Genomic DNA, 20,609 nt, shown 5'->3' on the forward strand with positions numbered 1-20,609 from the left:
AGCCCATTTGGTCCCCTGATATTGTTGTCAGTGTGGTTGCTAGCTGGCTAATAGTGAATGGCAGAGAGTCATGTTAAACATCTTTGGACAGCACTGCATCTTTCAAAACTGTACAGAGCCCCCCAGGTGTCAGCGCAGAGGAAAAAGAGCCGTGTCTAAGTCTGTGCTCACAGTTTGCAAATCTGTGCCCACAGATATATGAACTGTGCCCTTTTTTCCCCCTCACCTGATACCAGGGGGGCTCTGTAAAACTGCAACTGTCGTACTTGATTTAATTGATATCATAACTAAGAGGGATGATGTTTAATGTGGAGTCACGTTTGGAGGAGCTGTCTGGTTTTCTAAAGAGGGAAAACAGAGCTGTGTAGTCTCATTGTTTAGCCTGGGAGACACAAATCCCTCTTAACCTGTGTTGGCTCTCTTCTAATTGGCCCCCGGTGGCGCCCACCTGGCTGCCTAATTGATTGGGGACATTGACGTCGCCTTGTCGTCATGTAGTGTGATCTCTCTGGAGACAGAGGTGCAGGCTGTCAGCGGTGTGTCATGCAGAGGTGACTGTGTTGTTTATATGCCAGCCCGGCAGACGCACATGGAGGAGGGAGAGCAGGAGTGGCCCTGCTGCCGGCTTGGCATCATGCCACAGGTGGCACTCCATTACACCTACTCCACTTGACGCAGAATAGGGGAGCTCACATTACTTTCAGTCACCTTACTTACCTTATTCTCTTTCCTTCTTTCTCCTTCAGCTGTGTTGTGATGCTGTGAAGTCTGCAAAACTACCTGCTTTTAATGTCTAGGTTGATTTCCCGCTCACTGTGGCTCTTTTAACCAAGAGTGCTGTGATGTTTTAAGCCACGATGGTACACAAATGTTGTTCCGCATTACCTAGTTCTGAGTAGTGCTGGGTGGTGTGACCAAAAATTTGGATCCGGGTATTTTTTAGGATTGTGCTGGTTTCACAGTATATCGCAGTATGTTTTTTTGCACGGCTGGGCGTTATTTTAGCTTTATAGTGGTTATTCTACTGCCAGGAGTACATAGAATGTATAAACAAAGCTGTTCGGCAGTGCCATTTTGTAATATGTGCAATTAATGGTGTGAGAAAGTTGTTGTGTGCCATGGTGTTTTGCCCTGTTTAAGAGAGTTGTTATGGGTGATTAATTGTTGTCCTAGAAGTTATAACCATAAGTAAGAAATGTGTGCAGTTAATAGGGGTCCCCTCTTAACACACACACACAGCTTGACCCGACCGTAGCACTCTTAAGTGTCGAACTATTTTATATATTTTGCTCCCTATTGATAGCCTGACGTGGTCATACTCAGATTCTAGTCAGAGTATGAGTCTGATACTGCTCCATTGGGCTGTGATTATGGGGCGTGTTTCAACCGAAACCAGGAAAGAAAACGCCTCTGCACTCAATTGGATAGACCTCCAACCAATCAGAGCAACGCAAATTCAACCCAAGCGCTCTTTGGTGACGTGGTTGATTCCGTTACTGTTGATCATCTGTCCATCAACGTATAAAGCCCGCCCTGACAATCTGATTGGTCCGAACAGCTCTGGTTCGAGCATAGTTGCTCCGCAATTGATCAAGTCCGGACCGAACTTCCAGACCTCAAATGTTGTGGGCGGGGCTAAGTTCGGCTGGCATCCAGGCTACCCTATTGAATTGTTTATAGCTATTAAATTCATATCATACGGGAAATTAAAACTGGTATACCGGTTTAACCGCTTCATAGTGACACTGCACCTCGTGTTTTACCTACCGGAGACAGCATCGTTGCACTCAATGTGGCTAGAATTTGTTCATTTGGCACATCCAGAGTTCATAATCTCTAAAAAAAAAAAAAAAAAAGTATTTTCTTGTATGTAATTATTAGCTTTCAGTACTTTTTCTCCCTAATTTGTATACTTTTGTGAAATTATAAAAGCAAGAAAAATTCAGGCAGAAAAGTGTAGTTCAGTCACATTTAGAGAAGTCCAGATGGTGACAATGAGTGCTTTAGGTGAGCATGACTTAATATTAAATGCACCAGGCTGGTGTTTTTCTGTACTTTAGCCCAGGATCAGATATCGTCTCTACCAGTCTGAAAGGAGCAGAAATATAAAATGCTATGCTTATAGAGATGATTATATCACACATAGTCTCATCTTAAGAAACCTCCACTCCGACCATGACCAAAATGTGAACCACTTCATCTCTAGACAATATATTTTGCTACAACTAAACCCACTGTTTGTGTTGATTTTTAGCTTCATTTGCATTTATTTTTGGGTGAGTTTGCTCATTTGCTGTCAACACCAAATACTGTATGTTTCTTGCATGTTTTTTTTGTTTTTTTTCTTTCACCCAAACCATAGTCAGTTCATACTCCTCATGACAAAAAATGTGAAGATGAACATCCTCTCTCGACATCCTCTCATGCCACAAAGTGCACTAAAGCCAAGCCTCCTTCTCTTTGTATAAAAATGCCCCAAGTGTTATTATGGTTAGCTGTTGGCTGTGATTTATGAAAGTGACATCTTAAGTTTCACGCATGGTTAAGAGGAGGACTGCATAAAATTGGATTTGAGGATGTACGGGGAAGGCCAGGCCTGTGCACCACAGTAAAGAGGCAGCGGGTATTCAGAGCCTTTTTGAAGGTCTAAGACTTTTCCATGTCATATACTCTGACGTTTTCCGAGTATTCATCAGCATCGCAGTATTTGTTTTCATGTCCACATGTCACTGAGGGAACTGAGGACATTTCAGCATAATTCTAAATGTATGCCTGCAGCAAAAAGGTGTTTTGTAGCTTTAGGGGCCATCCACACGGAGACGCTTTTTGTTGCAAACGCACATGTTTTGCATCGTTTGGGCCGATCGTCCAAACGGATCCTGTAAACGCACTGCCTCAAAACGCACTTTTTTGAAACCTGGTCCCAGGGTGAAAAAATTCGAAAACAGCTCCCTTTTGGCTTCTTTTGGACGGCGAAGCCGCATACGTTATTATCAATGATGGCATCGCCACACCCCTCGACCTCTTTTACACCCTCTCTTACCCGCGGCCACTGACACACGCGACTGCGGTGAAGCTAAGCGAGCATATCCCATCTCCGTGGTCAAACCAGCTCACTTCATCTAAATACTTTCTCTGCTCCCTGACACTTCCCTCTGCCGGTCCTGGATTCTACACAAGATATATTGCTAACGTTATGTAGCTAACGTTAAACATCGCTAAAGTAGCTGACCACTCCAGCAGCGACGTAACGTTAACGTTAGCTGCTATGGTTAGCTGTTTATAAAGTGGAAGTAGACAACGTATCAACTAGCTAGCTAATCTGTCTGCTTATCAACTCCTTGAACAGATTATAGTAACTTTTTGCACGGCTTATTGTAGAACGGCTTCCGCAAGAAAAACGTGTAGATTATCAAAAAGACATTGGATCATTGACGTTTGTTTGACTGCCGATGTTAGCTATCAGAGCTAACGTTAGCGCACTGCAATCATGTCCGATGGCAGACAGAATTGCAAAATAAAAAGCAATCCAGCAGCACATTATACATTGTAAACAAAGACGTTTTCTTGCGGCGGCCTTTATAAAATGAGCAGTTGTGAAAGTTATTATAGTCCACGGATGTATTAAGAGAACGTTATAGTCTAGTCATGTTATGATGGGAAGTGGAAGTTAACTATGCTCTTCTTCTCCGTGTTTTGGTGAATTTCTGTAGCAGAAACAGCGCCGCCTATAGGCCTGGAATATGAAGTAGCGTGTTGAGTCATTTACAAATGGATCCGTTTGGACGCAAATATTCTTGAAATGAATCCAGGGAAGACGGGTAAAAAAAGATTGTTTTAGTTTGAGTGACATTACACACCTGAAGACAACAAATATGTCTTGGACTTGTCAGTGCATCAAAGCCACCACACTTTTCCCAAGTACTTTTATTCAAAGAAGTTCAAACTATTGTGATTGCATGTAAACCTAGGCCCAAACATCTCAAGCATATTGTTATTGAGCAGTTTGCTTTAACATACCGTAAAAAAAGGATTCAGTTGTTGCTGAGGAGGTTGCTGAGCTATCTCTTGCACGACAGGAAGATTTAAGGGCCCTCTCTTGCACCCGGCGCAGCGCAAAGCCCAACGCAAGTGTCTTTGCTAGTTTAAGACCGACGCAGTTGTCAATTTCCCGTCCAGCGCCCGCATCGTTTAAATAGCAAATGCACCTGCGCCCATCTGTGCGCCCATGGACGTGCTGGTCTGACAGGGAGGTGTGTTCAGGTGCATTCTGGGCGTATTGCTATCTTGAGGCAGCGGGAAGTGATTGCGCCATTAACAGCAAATTAGTGAAATGCGCCTAGGCTCGTGCACAGCGCGCGCACACTATGCTTGTTACACACACACACACACACACACACACACACACACACACAGGGAAGCACAGCAGCACACAAACATGCAGAAGATTACAAATAAAAATATCACGGTGCAAATCCGCCATCATAATAGCAATGCGCCAAGGTCCAAACGCGCCTGGCTTTTAAAGGGAATGGGAGATGATCCTCTGATTGGTTCATTGCATGTTACGCCCAAAACACACCTCTGATTAATGAAGACACTAAGTACAACCCTTTAGAACCATGTGCCCGGTGCACAGACCCTTTTTTCCACCTGCGCCAGGCGCTTCACACCGTGCACTTAGAGCATTAAAATAGGGCCCCTAAAATGAAACTACTACAACTCGTACTACTATTACTGAAGCTGTTGCTATTATATTAAGGCTTAAACCACAGATGTTCTCATGACTAGAAACGGTACCACTAGTACTTTTTTTTTTTTTTTTTTTTTTTTATAAACTTGTAGTACTGCTGCTATTAGAAACGTAGCCTCTCATAAGTCTGTTTCTTTGTAAGTTGGTACCACAACTCAACTACACTTCAACCTACTTTTAATTCACAGAAAAAAAGAAAAATACATCAGCTGATTTGTTTCTTTTTCTTTTGTTTCCCCACAGTTGAGATGAATAAGGAGGTCATGTCACGCGTGGTGAAGAAGAGGCAGGCGGACCCCAAGGTGGTCCAGTATGTGTGGTCGGCCATCGAGGTCGTCCGCAACCAGAAACAAATTGCAAACATGGACAGGATCTCCAAGTAAGTTAATCACAGACAAGACGTATATGATGACCTGTATCTTACACGGCATGTCTGTACGTTGTCTATAAACGTTTCAAAGGGTCAGTTCATCTGCACGTTGTCTGTTGACCTACAGTTAACACCTGTAAAAGGATACCTTTTTAAGGGTTAGTTCAACTAAATTAAAAAAGCAGTTACCCACTGATCAAGCCATGCAGGTTGCTCTGATTTCATCTGCTAGGATTTTAAAATACGTGTTTCTTAAGTATTATTTAACCAGCCCGATACAGATGAGGTGAATGGGATTTTATTTATACAGTTCACAGCAGTGCAAAGGGACATTTATGGCGTTTTTCCATTACATAGTACCTGCTCGACTCGACTCTCCTCGCCTTTTTTTTTAGTTTTCCTTTACGTCACGGCAGTTTCCTGCGGCGTCTCTATGACGACCAGCCACGCTCGCCTCACACATGAGGCGGTACTAAATCGGCAATGGAAAAAGGAGAACGGGGCACCGCGGCCGAGTAGAGCTGGTACTAGCAGTGGGTCAGCGCCATTAGTCACTGCAAACTGTTGTCACAGTGACTACTTTCACATTTTTGTGGTACAACACAGTGGCAGGAGATACAGAAACGAGTGAGAGGGGTAAAAGACTTACGAGATGTTTTAACGTTTGAGTAAATGGCGTGCGTCTAGGCCCACTTATCCACGATGATGTACATTTATGAGTATTAGAGGTGAAAATGCAATGTCCTTTTTATGAGGAACTTTGTTTGGAAGGATGTTTTACCTCTAAAAAAACCGTTTCATGGTTTTTGGCTGCTTAGATGTCCTTAAGCAAGGTATTCCCTAACGGCTCCCTATTTAAAGAGTTTCAGGTTTTTCAAATCAGCACGGTGATGACCGGAGGGGAGAAAAACGGCTCCACACACACAGACATGCCATTACTTGAACCTACTATATGTCGACATGTTGTTTTACAGGAATCATTTCCCAGGCTTTTTGTGCTATTATGCAGGGTGACTTGTGTCTGCAGATCTTTGAAGAATTACTTTTTTTTACCTTGAAATGAAATATCTATACTTGTGTTCATAAAGGTTGCTGAATAACTCACAAATACATTTAGTTTTTTTTTAAACTATTGGTACAGTTTTAACATAATCAATAGATCATTTATCATTCGTTTCTAAAATGACAGGAAGTATTGAAAACGTGCTATCACAGTTTACAATGATATAATATGGAGAAAAGCATGAATGTTTGAGAAGCTGCAATCCCGTCATCTTTGCTTGATAAATAACTTGATATATTTGGGTTTTGGACTGTTGGTTGGCTGCATTTAACGGAAGAAATTGGTAAAAACTCACATTGGCAATGCTGGAACTAGAGAACGTTTGCTATCATTGGACTAGAGATTAAGCAATCAGTAAAATAGTTGCTGATACATTTTTCTGTCGAATAACTTATCTATTAAGCCACTAATTGTCAAGCATTGTTGTTAATGTGCGTGTGTATTGGCGCAAAGGCAAGGCATTGATGTTCTGTTGAGCCCTGTTTGCATTCAATGCCATACCAGGCTGCGATCAATTGTAGTGACAGCTGTTGGACTTTTGACATTCTCCAGCTGTTATTCACTCATTGCCATTCTTGCCATCAAGTCAGCCCCCCCCCCCTGTATTGCAGAGCAGGTTGGGTTCAGTCTGCTTCAAACATTATTTCATCTGTGGAGTGAATCTCACGTTGTTCAAACATTGCAAACTGGCGACCAATCATCCGCGGCAGACCTCACTGATCAGTCGGCGGACGGGCTAAATGAAACACTTAGCACATCTCATACACGGCGAGTTGGCGAGCACCTTTGGAGCTGGCTGCCTGCCAGATCAATACCCCCGGCGGCGGGCGGCTGTTGTCATGGCAACAGTCGGCAGCGGCATGCGACGGATATCCCCCAGCTCTCCAGCACAGCCACCCCTCCCCACTCCCACACACCTACACCAGTCACACTGTGGCTTCATTTCACCAAACTTGCTTTGTGGCTAAGATGGGGATGACTTTGGTTTTGAGGAAATAGAGGAGACTGAAGTCAGCGGCAAATAATTAACCGCCCTCTCTCACGTGATGGGAAATAAAGGTACTTTACTTTATTGTCACGTACATGTAGCGGAATTCATTCTCTGCATTTAACCCGTCCCTCAATGGAGCAGTGGGCAGCCATTTACAGCCCAGGGACCAACTCCAGATCTGAGCCAGTGCCTTGATCAAGGGCACTGACTGGAGAACCTAGTGCATGTTTTTTTGGTGGTGGGGGAAACCGGAGCACCCAGAGGAAACCCACGCTAACATGGGGAGAACATACAAACTCCACACAGAAACGACCTGGATTCGAACCCAGAACCGTCTTGTTGTGAGGCCACGGTGCTAACCATTGGGCCACCATGCTGGAAATGTAATGTAATTGAATGAAACTGTAATTTTCTCGTACAGGCTGCTTCTAGAACCAATTAGTTAATCATTAACCAAGCTAAGTGCTGATTTACAAAGCCTGGTGTGTGTTTAACCAACTGTAAAATTCATGGAATATTTATTTTTTTGTTCTTTCTAGTTAACAGTCAAAATGATGAGTCAGTTAATGAGAGAGTACCAAATATACAAAATAATGCCTAATCACTCACAACATACTAAATAACCCTGTACAATATCAATAAAAAACAAAAGCACCACACCAAAATGCATCTTTCTCATTTTGCTGAATTGCTGTAAATGTATTTTTAAGCCAATTAAAGGAGCACACTGGGTTGGGGTGGTAGTTATCAAAAAGTGTAATGCTGCCCAACAAAGACAACTAGACAGACAATCAATTGGCAACTAACTTTTGTGTAATTTGACTTGAAGTCTTTTTAAAAAAAAAAAAAAAAAAATCATTAATATCAAACATTAGATGGTTGCAGCCCCCAAAATGGGAGCATTTGCTGTTTTTCTTTGTCTTATGTGATAGTTAACTGGGTATATCTTTGAGTCCTCAACTTTTGTCAGACAAAACGAGCAATATGAATGTCTTTCTTTGTCTCTGGGAAAATTGCGATAGTCCTTTTTATATTTTCTGAGATTTTATGGAGGAAACGATACAGTAGATTGATAAAATAGTTACTTTTTAGTCCTACATGATTACTATAAATACTTTAAAAGTGTAATTCTAAAGTTTGTTTTTGTGCTCATGACCTGAAATAGTTAAAGGAAGGTGTTCTTAAACTTTTCATGTCACCTTACCACAATAAGACATTCCTAAGTAAAGTTGTGATTTCAATTCTGTGCAACCCGACTCAGAAAATTTTTTGTTTTACTACAAATATGTTCACAGTAACTCCAGAAAACAGTCTGATACGTTTTAAAGTTCTCAGATTATGCTGATCTTCAGGTTCATAATTGTATTTAGCGGTTATATCAGAATAGATTTACATGGTTTAATTAAAAAGGTAAGGACTACTAGCCAGTCAGAAGCAGAGTATGAGGGCGTGCCCTGACAGTACCTAGGTAAGGACTACTAGCCAGTCAGAAGCAGAGTATGAGGGCGTGCCCTGACAGTACCTAGGTAAGGACTACTAGCCAGTCAGAAGCAGAGTATGAGGGCGTGTCCTGACAGTACCTAGGTAAGGACTACTAGCCAGTCAGAAGCAGAGTATGAGGGCGTGCCCTGACAGTAACTAGGTAAGGACTACTAGCCAGTCAGAAGCAGAGTATGAGGGCGTGCCCTGACAGTACCTAGGTAAGGACTACTAGCCAGTCAGAAGCAGAGTATGAGGGCGTGCCCTGACAGTACCTAGGTAAGGACTACTAGCCAGTCAGAAGCAGAGTATGAGGGTGTGCTACGCTAGCAGCTAGGCGAGCATTATAACGTGTGTTACAAAGTGACCACGTTTGTCTCTGAAGTAAAGGCTGGACTACAATAGAGCTGTTTGGAGCAGTTTGTGAACAGTGTTTTCTGTTGGAGATGGTAAGTCCCTTTGGGGGGGACTTTGAGCTTTTTCACTTTGGAAACCTATAACGTGCACAAAAAAGATATATAACACGATTAAGGAAAGGGAAAAAGCCAAAAAGCATAATATGAGCACTTTAACATCTTTGCTTTAAGTAATCCAGTCTGATTTGTGTTCACCTCACAGACATACTATATAGGCCTCTCCATTGTAACTCAGGAGTAAATACAGACTCTCACCTGATTCCCCTCTGACACATTCTGTTCATTGGCTGTCGGCCACAGTAGAGGATCCATGACCTTGCTCAGAGAGGTTCACTGCCCGTCAGCCGTCAGCGGCAGGAATCAAGCAGGCCATTATTTGAAATGGTGGGATGCATTAGAGGAGGAAATGGATAGGAAAGACATTCTCTAAAACAGTCAGTCTGTAAAAGAAGAAATAGACGGTGTCTTGGGTGGTATAAATATCATGTACAGAGCTTTGGGGTATTGTTGTTGGCAAAATTACAAATCTGGGAGGCAAGTAATTTTCCGACCATATAAAATGCCTGCTCCCTGACCGATGATCATGTATACCACGTGTCAAACTCAAGGCCCGCGGGCCAAATCCGGCCCGTCGCAGATTTTGATCCGGCCCGTATATCAGTTTAGGTTCACGTTACATTTTGACCCACCTAGTTTGTCACTTTTTCCAAAGTTTTTGTCACTTTTCCCGACATTTTTGGCATCTTTTTCCAACATTTTGGCGCTTTTTCCGATATGTTTGACGCTTTTCCCAACGTTTTTGGCACTTTTTCCGATGCTTTAGGCCTTTATTAGATGTTTTTGGCATGTATTTCAAGTTTTTGCCACTTTTTCAGCCCTTTTCTGGCAAAGTTTTTGACACTTCTCCCAACGTTTGTGGTGCTTTTTTTCAACGTGTTTGGTGCTTTTTTCTATATGGCTGAGGAACGTTTTTGCTGACTTTTTGGGGGCTTTATGAGGCCCAAACTGTAGGTAAGAAGACTATATGAGACATGCAAAAATACAGTCAACATATTTGACATTTTCTCTTAAATAAAAGCATGTCAATGAACTACTTGATGTGATTCTCATTTTCCAGTCTTAGTGAAACTGAATTTGACACCCCTGATGTATACGTCATTAGAGCTGGTTTCAAGGATGTCAAGCGTCTTGAGCAACCATTTAAACAATTCATGACCGCAGCGCTAATCCAAGTTGTAAATGGCACAAAGAAATGGCTACCATACCCACATAGCTCAATTCCTTCTCATTCTCCTGTCCAGGTACCTGAGCCGTGTGTTTGGCATGCACCCTAAGGAGACTGCCAGACAGCTGAGCTTGGCCGTGAAGGACGGCCTGGTGGTAGAGACCCTGACCGTCGGCTGCAAGGGCTCCAAGGCCGGCATCGAGCAGGAAGGATACTGGCTGCCCGGGGATGAGATGGTACGTTTATCCGGTTCCTAACGCAGTGGACAGTGAATCCTTTTTTTTAGAATATGTTTTATCGGTCTCCAAAAGAGAGCAGATGCGTCCTTTTCATGTCCAATATTTACCTGGTGGTGTGTCTGTCGGTGCCTGTGTATTCACACTGTGAGCGACGTTGTTTTTAGGAATTCACTAGAAGTCCAACATTTCCAAAAGAGCTGAATTTTGGAAGTAAACCTGTTCAATAACGACTAATTAACTTTGCTTTCACCGGCCAACAGGATGTATCGTTTCCCCTCGGATGGGATTTAGTTTTATAGTATGTAGTTTTAGCCGGCAACAAGACATGTATAATTCCAGCCAATCAAAGCTTGACGGTAAAACATTAATTATGAAGATTATTTTCACGATTTGTTCATTTTGCTGAGTGTTGTCTTGATTGATCCATTACTAATTTGGTCTAATAAATCTTTAGAGAACAGTGAAAAATGCCCATCACAGTTTCCTGAAGCCCCATGTGCTGACATTGAAGCATTTCTTTTTTTTAACTAACAGTCCAAACTCAACAAGTTCCCGTAATGCAAGATGAGACAAAGCAGGAACCTCAGATATTGGGACGGGGGAAAGTTTTCCATTGTTGAGATTAATCGGCTAATAAAATAGTAAGTCGATTGTTGGCAGCTCCTTGAAAGATTATATTAATACTAAATAGATAGAAGTCTTGTAGAATGGCTGCATGTTTCAGTGTCCTCTATGGGAATGTCAGTATTGTTGATTAAAATATTTATATTCTTTTGAATGTAGAGAAAAAGGAAAAAGTCCAAGGCACTCTTCTTCAAAATTACTTTAAAAAGCCTTTATTTTACTGGCTATTTCATGATAGAAAATGTAAAAGACATTGGGAGAAGCAACTCACGCGTAGCGGCACTGACAGCCTTCTTCATTTATATTCTTTATTTTTGTTTTCTTGATTCCAGATTACTGCTTCAGTTTATTAGTATTGTATTAACTGAGATGCACGTCAGAAACCAATTATGATTATTTATGTAAGAAGAAAAAGAAGTGAAAAGGAATGAAATTGTCCATGTGGCCATAATGTACTGCAAACGATAAAGATCCAAGCAGCAAAAAAAAAAAAGAAAAAAGAAAAAACCAGACCGTTTGGCTAATAAAATGAAAAAACACATCTTCGGTGATGAAGTATTCGAGACCAGCAGCACACAGATTCTGTCAGGATGTAGGCGCCCATCTGTCACGTTGCTCGCAGTGTGAACACAGTTTTAACAAGAGTCACAGCACGCAGACATTACAGGAGGATGGACTCGGCAAACGGGAGAGGTAGAAAAGTTCAAGAAAAAGTGGTATTTTGGCCAAATCGAGGACTTCAGTATTTAGTTCCGTGTGTACTGTATATGAAATTGTACACATGTATCATCTGTTGACCCGCTCAGGCAGCCCTCTGCTGTGCAGCGTTGTGATATTAATCACAAGTTTTTTTTTGTCTTCGTGTGAAGTCCTTTTCATTTTTCTCTCTTATTTCCCTTGTTAGTTCAGTGTGGCGTTGTTTTTTCACTCGTCTCCGTCACAGTAGCGCTGTCACTTCACAGCACTACCTGGGGAGAATCCTCAGGCCTTCTGCCATTTGAAATGCAAAAGAGCACTTAATGGATTACTGTGGAAGTGCCACATTAACATGTGTTTTGGTGGTTGCTTTAATCCCAGTGCTTTTTGCACCAGGGTGCTAAACACCCTGGCTGAATCTGCTATGCGTTACCCATTATACTGCAAGAGCTTCACGAGTGATTTGTAAGAAAGAAAGATATCATGCGGGAAAAACCGAGATAACGGATGATCCGAATAGTAATGATATATGAAACTGAGCTGCTTTTCGGAGTTCTAACATGAACTAGTTTGTGGATTTGACTTGCTCATGTACAAAACATGTCCCAGTTTATATCGCCTCGAGCTACATTTTGTAGATACGATTTGAATCCAAGGTTATTTGTTATGATCGCAGGCCAGAGAATGAGTCATGGAGATCCTGAAAGATTTGGCACGCAAAATTGGAAAATGGGTCTGTCTGTACCGTTGTGGTGTCTCACCACAACATATTGATATGATTTGAAAAGAAATCTCTCTCACGACGTGACGCTGTCCCGTGTCCAGCGGAGCTCAGGTCGTTTTTTTTAGCAACAGGACTTTTAAACACTACTCTCTGAATCACTTGCAATCACAGGAGCCGAAAGCCGAGGGAAGCAAGGTAAGGGCTGCATTGTTACTTTCAAAATCAGGGTCTCCCCCCCCCCCCATATCCGATCCCTTCATTTTCTCTCCCCCACACCCCCGCCCCCCTCTCTCAACTAACCTCATTCTGTGAGAAATCGGTTCTGCCACATGCAGTGCTGTTGGGGATTTGAGTGAATCTTTTTTCATGCAGGTTGCAGACAAACTAAACAGAGTATGTTCTGGTCAGTTCAAAAGTTGTGGGCTGTGTTTAAATTGATATGGAAAGCCTCCTGAGCCAGCAGTGGCGAGAAATTCAGTCTCCTTGCACTACGCAAGGCTTGAGATTGAGTCTGCTCGCTGCATCCTTAAAATGAAATTATCACACAAGGTGAAAGCGTTAAAACCTATCAGCTTTCCATTTGGAAAATTGCCTACAGTGCATTCTATCAAAAGCACTGCCAGAAGCTACTCGCTGTCATTCAGTTCTGCTGTAAAAAGCTTCATGAAAGTCTATTGCAGCGCTGTCTACATGGCCAAATTTCTTGTGGAAGTGATCAGTGACCTTGATTAAATATGGGCTCGCTACTTATCTACAGATGTGCCGTTGCTTGATTTTTTTTTTTTTTTTTTAAAACACAAACGCTCACATTGTGCAGCTCAAAGCTGCATCCAGTCTTTGGCATTTTAGACGCTGCCAACTAGAATCAAACGTCAAGTGTAAATTTCCGCTTGAACACTTCTGAGTGTTTATTTAATTGAACGAGATGACAAGCAATGCTAGCATAGCCGCAGGTTGGTAGCAAGCATCTGTGCGTTTCGTAGTATTTTGGTCTTGGTAGTTGTAGTTCTCCACAGAGGAGGTGTGTTCTGCCGTGTTCTTAACTTCTGTCTGGCATGCGTATTTTTCTTCTTTTTTTTTTTCTTTTTTTTTTTCCCTCCTTCATTTTAAATTGATCAAACAGGGTGGAGGCGGGGGGGACGGGAAGGAAGTGTGGTTGTGGTTTGTGTGGTTGTGTTCTTTAGTTTTCTCCGTGCCTTTCAGCCGACTGGCTCTGTCAGGTTAGCTGTTACTCGGTGGACAGAGTTTGAATGTGAGAAGCAGCGTAGAGCAGTTGCTAGATGGAGGCAGCGCTCCCTCCGCAGGTGCCTGGATTCAATCCAGCTGGCATGGGCTGTGTCCTTGTGTTGACCGCAGGAATATATTTACTCCTCAAACAGTTAACCACAGCGTTTCAACACCGATCGTAGCATTTAAAGATGGAGTCAAATTCTTGAAAACAAGTTTTTAAATGCACTGCCTCAAGTCAGATTGGATTAAATCCAGGTTTGCCAGGAATGATTACCTCTTTATCTGGAAATGTATAACCTAAATTTAGCATATTTAAGGGTGAATTTGGTAGTTTTCAAGTTTGGTAGTTAAACTAACTTAAATCTGCGCTCTTGTGTTGCATGATAATGAACATGATGTGTTGAAGCACTTTGACAGTAACCACATACACTGTTAACAAAACCCTTATTACACATTATTTCATTTGATTTACTAACCCATTATTTTTGACAAAGTTCTGTGAACGTCCTTGTTCAAACACAGTATTCGTCTTTACACCCTCCTCAGTGATTTTACTTAGTTTATGAAGCTTTTTTTCTGCTCTATAACCTTCCAAATGGATGATGATCAAGGATGAATTGTGTGGAAACAGTGCTAGTAATATTATTATTATTATTATTATTATTATTATTATTATATAGTGCAGGAGTTACATAATGGACACCACCTCCCTTAACATCATGAACAATTTCTAATTATGAAGTAAAGCATTAACCGTGCTATTTAATGTGTGTGGCTTACCATCTTGGTTAACCAGTTTCCTGCAGGAAATCCTGAAATGAAGAGCCATATGACGATACATGTCGTGACACTTTAGAAGCATGCATTTTCTTTTTTGTACTGTCAGATATTTTACCTCCATCCCGGTTTTATACAGAGGTGTCTTTCCTTTGACATAATAGGAAATGTTGCAAATCACTGAGCAGGACTTTATAGAATAGAATGCCTTTTATTGTCACTATACACATGTACCATGAGATTAAAAGCAACTCCTTTTCCAGTGCCAACATGTACGTAAAATAAAGAAATATAACAACATGAAATGAAATAAGTAGTGCAAAAAAGGGGGGTAAGGTGCACAGTTCTTAGAAGCTATATACAAAAATAAATAAATGTTTGGTTATATACAGTGTGACATGCAGTGTGGGTTATTGCACATTATTTGAATATAGCCCAGTAGTGGTGATCATATTCAATGAGTAATAGATATTGCACAGTATACAGATATTACACAGTAATGGAATTGCACATTGCTTTAAATGATTTTTGCATCAATGTGATTAAATACTTTTGTATTTACTTTGTCCGGTATTTATTTATTTGTCGGCAGTTGCACTTCTGTTGGTAATATAGTTTTGTTTTACGCCACAATGTGATATAGCTCACTTGATGTGACGTTGACCGACCACGTTAGGCTCAAAGTGTGAACGCCGGCCAAAATCTTGAAATGCAGTCAAGAAACTACTGTCTGAAAAGAGTTTTTTTAGGAAATAAAAAGCCCGTAGAAAACGTGCAAAAGTACACACTCAGTTACAGTTAAGAATCTGTCAGACACTACATGTGAAGCACTTAACAGTCCTTCCAAAAAAAATGCAGAGTATTTTTGTGATTGTTGCGGGCAAAAATCCTTGGTTATGCGGCACGTTTTCTTAAAATATGTGATGGAATATGCGGGAACTTGCAAAAGCTGCGGTTTCATCGTGTCTTCATCGCGAGGTTTGCAGCTTTTCGATGATGATCACATCGCGGAATTACGTCACTTCGTAACGTACAGGGGTAAATGGCTGCAGGGGGTAACTGGCTGCTCTTGTGTGAAGTACACGCAACATTTTTCAACTTTCTGCTAAGATATATGTGTGACTTTTTTTGCAACAAAAAAAGCGGGGATTATGAAATCATGCAAGCCCCGCATATTTTGCGTGGAAATCGGCAATTTATGCGGCGAAAGTGCGGCCTATTTAAAACAATGCACACCCCCCCCCCCCCCCACACATAAATATACGGACTTTGGCTGATTATGCATTGAATTATGTGATCGCATAATCCCATTTTTCTGGAGGGACTGACTTAACTCTAAAACAAGCAGGATCCTGGGGGAGTTTTTTGGCGCTTACCCACTGCTAGTACCAGCTCTACTCGGCTCGGCTCGACTCTGCCACGGTGCCCCTTTTTCCATTGCAGATTTAGTACCTCCTCATGCGTGAGGCGAGCATTGCTGGTCGTCATAGCGACGCCGCAGGAAACTGCTGTGACCTAACGTCAAAGGTGTGTTGTTTTTGATTCTCGGCATGTGGCTGTTTGCCAGAAGACACATTTAGTTTCAAAAGAAGCTGGAGGCAGCAAAAAAAAAAACAACTACTGACTAAACTATTTAAAAATGGCGGGGTTTGTTCAGGACACCCCCGTCCGTCCCTAGCAATGATGACGCAGTGATTAGTGACGATTCTCTCTGACCAATCAGAAGTCTGCAGGTCTTCACGTCACCTTTTGGTATCGCCTCAGCTCGCTCGGAACCTCGACGGAGGTCATACTGAAAAAAAATGTACCTGTTGGCAGGTACCAAGGGACTTATTTTCATAATGGAAAAACAAAAAAGGCGAGTAGAGTCAAGGCGAGTCGAGCAGGTACCATGTAATGGAAAAACGCCATTTGTGTAGGTCATTGGCAGCCATGCTAACCCTGCTGCTCAGCCTTGCTCGGAGCTCTGGCGTGTCCCAGCTTGACACAGACAGTGCAGAGCTGAGTGGGAAAGCAGTGGGGAAAGATGGCTTAAGGATCTAACCCTCTGGCTGCCTCAACTCCTCCTCTATCACTATCCAAGTCCCTGTCCTTGTTGGCAGCTTTTAGTTGAGGCCCATTTCTTTCTCCAAAAAGCACAGCGGTATTAAACGGATGTTTAGAGAAGTGATTTAAACCCAAAAGCAGATTTTCTGGCTTTGTTTTGAAGTCTTTGTTTTGAAGTCTTTTTTTTTTTTCTTTCTGATTTTGCTGGTAGGCTTTTGAACATTGGTTGCAGATCTTTCATTGGCAGGGGAAACATTATGTCTTGCTATTATTTCATCTTTCAGTGTCAAACATTATGTCACTGTTATCCGTTTTTGCTTGGACCCAATTCTTTCCCCGACACGCTCCTGTCGAAACTGGCTGTGCTGCGGAACCACAGACACCGCGTCCTTGGCTCAGAGAGCTCCAGCCTTTTAAAGTCGGCCACTTGTCTTTCATCAGGCGGCCAAAACCATAGTAAAGTGCCTCTTGACATTCAACAGAACACAAAGACCATTTCTGTGTTGTCGAATGTTTGTATGGGTGAAGAGTCTCTTACGCTCTAAAAAAAAATAGAACTCCTTTGAGGAATCTGTGGATAGTTTTTCAGAGTATATTCTCACCTGGATGGGCTTTAATTGTGAACCCTCTATACATTTCCCTTTTTTCAGTTCTGATCATTTGAGAATATGTGCTGTGCTGTACTCTACGTGAAGAGCCTTTTTGGAGTGAGAATGTGATCTGACCATGACAGTGGTTCCCCTAGGTTGACGGCTTTGGTGCCGCAGGTTAGTGTTTTAGATTATCCTTTTAAAAGAGTCCCCGAAGAACTGCTGGATTTGAGTGTAGAGTGCTTCCTCCTGGCGGGCCCTGCTTCTGATCAGGGCGTCTGGTGTTGCAGCGACACTGGCCCGCAGCGTGGATGTCAGAGCTGGCCCCCATCTTTTTGTTCTCCGTGACTATTTATGGTTGCGTATGGGCTTCTTTCCCTACACTTCGGACTGAGGGGTCCACGTTGGTTTCAATCTGCATGTTGCTGCTGCCGTTGTGCATCCTCGTTAAAGATGTATGCAAATCAGGGTTATTTAGGAAAAGGCATTCATGCAGTAAGATGTTTATCTGATCAAAACCACAGCGGTAAGCAACCTCTTTCTCAGACAGTTTGTTCACTGCAGTTATAAGCTGATTCTAGTGTGCTTCCTCCAGCTCAACCCCAACCTACAGCACATGGAGAAAAGATCAAGATAGAGATATTTCTTTCCTCTCTCTAGCTTTTATAGAGCGGCCCCCCTGCTCTCCCCTACTGAGTCGGTCCAGACTGTGAGTGGGAGGAGTTGGACTCTTGACAGATTGATAAGTAGTTGAATTTTAAGCGGTTCATGCTTCCTGTCTATGTGCCATTGACTTAAACCGCTTACTGAAAACTACTACTGCAACATGTGTGTATTAGGATTAAAGAATACACTGAATAAATTGTCAAATGTGCGCCCACTCTCATCCATTCAGTACCTTCCTGCCACAAACAGAAACACTGAAATAATGTATTAACCTTTAATTATCACAGAATAAAGGCAGGTTTATAATGGTGTTTTTATGATTAAAATTACAATAGGAAATCTATGGCTTGACATTGCTTGAGATTTTTACAGTAATACTAAGTATGATACCTGAGTTTTGTACCAGTACCTTTTTAATGATAATGATTAAACGTACAATATGTAATTTTCTGCCGCTAGGGGTCTCTCAATCAAAACAATGGAAGTAAACACGGACTTTTGACGACGCTGTGAAGCGGCATTATGGGAGTTGTAGTTTTCATTGTTTACGGATGGGTTTATCCATTACAGTTTTATTCTTGTTACGTTTATTCAGATCATTCTGATAAAATAGCTGCAGTTCCCCCCCCCCCCCACATAATTACGTTTTTTTTCTTTTCGATTTGCATTGGTAGCTAGCTAGCTAACGTTAGTTGACCAGTTAGCGGGCAAGCAAGCTAACATTAGCGCAGCTAATAGCACTCAGCTAAAACCACAATATCACAATATATTTCAAGTTGGTGTCACTTTTTGGGTGTTTTTCAGCACCGAGGGGGGGGGGGTGTTTGCTGTAATGTTACAACACCGCTGAGAACTTAGTTCACGGCTGGGACTGGCCGCCGAGTATCTTGGCATTTGATGTATTACTTCCTGTAGAATTTCAATGATATGGTGTATTTTGAAGTTGCTGTAATACAGTGTGTGCCTAGATATAACAATCATGCTACCATATCTGGACATATTCATAGCTGTACTGTCTTATTCTATGCAGTACCAGGATTTGTTGGATTGAGGCGTTTTTGAAACCGTAGTAATTAAAAAGTAAAAATGTTTTGTATACACTTCATAGCCACTTTTAAAAGGATACCGACCAATGTTCTTCTTTTATTCAGCTTCAACGTAACCTGGGACTTTTAACTTGATCTTTTTTCCAAGAGAAATCTATTTTTAAAAAGCATACAAAGTCAAAACATGATCAAAGTTGTTTTTTCTTCTTTTGTTTGATTGAATGAGGAGGAGGTTGATTTCGGGGATGTGGACTCCAACCTGAAACACCCTGACAACCAGCAGTACAGTCAGCACGAATCTGTACGTCAGAGCTAGTTTTAATTTTGAATGTAGGATGAAGAAAGTTGTTTCCTCCCCTCCCGCTGTGGTTCGCGGGTTGGAGGGGGGGGGGGTGTCACCCAAACTTGTGCTCTGCTGTGTCTACCCTGCAGGAGTGGGAGGCAGAGAGCCACGACTGGTACTGCTTCGAGTGTCACCTACCGGGCGACGTCCTCGCATGTGACAACTGCTTCCGGGTTTACCACCTCAAATGTCTGTCGGAGGAGTTCAAGCCCAGAGACGGAGGATCTCACTGGCAGTGTGTTGCCTGCAGGGTAAGCGTGTGTTCTCTTAAATGGCTACTGAGAGCTGTAGTCTATATCCACGACGTTCCGCTTTTGGGATTGTTCAGGTGTCGCTGGAAATTCAGCCGGATGTCCCTCTTTTTAGGCCGGATGTCCGTCACCTTCCTCTTTCTTTGTGTTGGCGTTCTAAACTCCGGTGGATTTGTGAGGACTATGGTTAACTGCTCCTCAGATCTCTGCAGGGTAAATCCAGACAGCTAGCTAGACTATCTGTCCAATCTGAGTTTTCTGTTGCACGACTAAAACAACTTTTGAACGTACACGTTCCACCAAAACAAGTTCCTTCCAGAGGCTATTTTGCAGAGGCACCGCAATTGTGTCCGGGGCTTTGCGCCGCCCAAGACGATTGTGATTGGTTTAAAGAAATAACCATAAACCAGAGCACGTTTTTCTCTCATCCCGGAATGCTGTGTGGACTAGCCAGACCCTCCTCCGCAGCGCTGTGGATGGGAGCAATGGGAGACTATTAGAGCTATAACAATTCCAAATTTTGCTTTTAAATCTATCTTTATTTATAACTTTTTCAAACACATAAAAGTTTGAATGAATTCCAGGATACATCTTTTGTTGATATCACTGTTATGTGACCCAAACAATGTAATAACACAATTACACAGCCTATGAAATAAACTACGCCTCTATAAAATCATAAAACATTGTATTTTTTTCTTCTTAAATGAACATAAAATTGACAGTTGATTAATGTCAGCTATGCTAATGTTAGCAACTCATTGCGGTTAAACCAAGAAACTACGACTACGTCAAAATATTTGCGATTAGACAAATATTGAAAAATTTTTACAGGCCTAATGGCTATTATGTTTAATAAATAACTAAAACATTTTGTCTCGTCCTTATTACTTCAGAGGGCTGTTTGAGGATTTAGGGTTAGGGTTAGGAAGAGATATGGGGGGAGGTTAGCCATTTACATGCAGCTAGTTACTAATCATGTTTTAAATCTTTAAAGAAATAAAATAAACGAGGTGATATTTGAAGCTGCAGCCTAACGATATTCACTTTGTCAGACTTTTGGATTTAGTTATTTTGGGT

General features: G+C 42.0%; 1 protein-coding gene across 6 annotated transcripts in view; it reads left to right on the forward strand.

The window, feature by feature from the left end:
* Positions 1–20,609, forward strand: part of zmynd11 (zinc finger, MYND-type containing 11) — a 41,807-nt gene that overhangs the window by 1,093 nt on the left and 20,105 nt on the right. For 3 of the 6 annotated variants that reach the window (XM_078265023.1, XM_078265027.1, XM_078265025.1), the window contains exons 2-6: positions 4,997–5,132; positions 10,374–10,533; positions 12,752–12,775; positions 19,162–19,236; positions 19,368–19,529. In XM_078265023.1, the coding sequence (XP_078121149.1) occupies positions 5,002–5,132; positions 10,374–10,533; positions 12,752–12,775; positions 19,162–19,236; positions 19,368–19,529 (552 nt within the window). In that variant the 5' untranslated portion in view covers positions 4,997–5,001. The remainder of the gene's footprint in view (positions 1–4,996; positions 5,133–10,373; positions 10,534–12,751; positions 12,776–19,161; positions 19,237–19,367; positions 19,530–20,609) is intronic. The other 3 variants (XM_078265026.1, XM_078265028.1, XM_078265029.1) reach the window with 3 other exon arrangements.

This window comes from Sander vitreus, chromosome 12 (assembly GCF_031162955.1).
Source record: "Sander vitreus isolate 19-12246 chromosome 12, sanVit1, whole genome shotgun sequence".
NCBI lineage: Eukaryota > Metazoa > Chordata > Actinopteri > Perciformes > Percidae > Sander > Sander vitreus.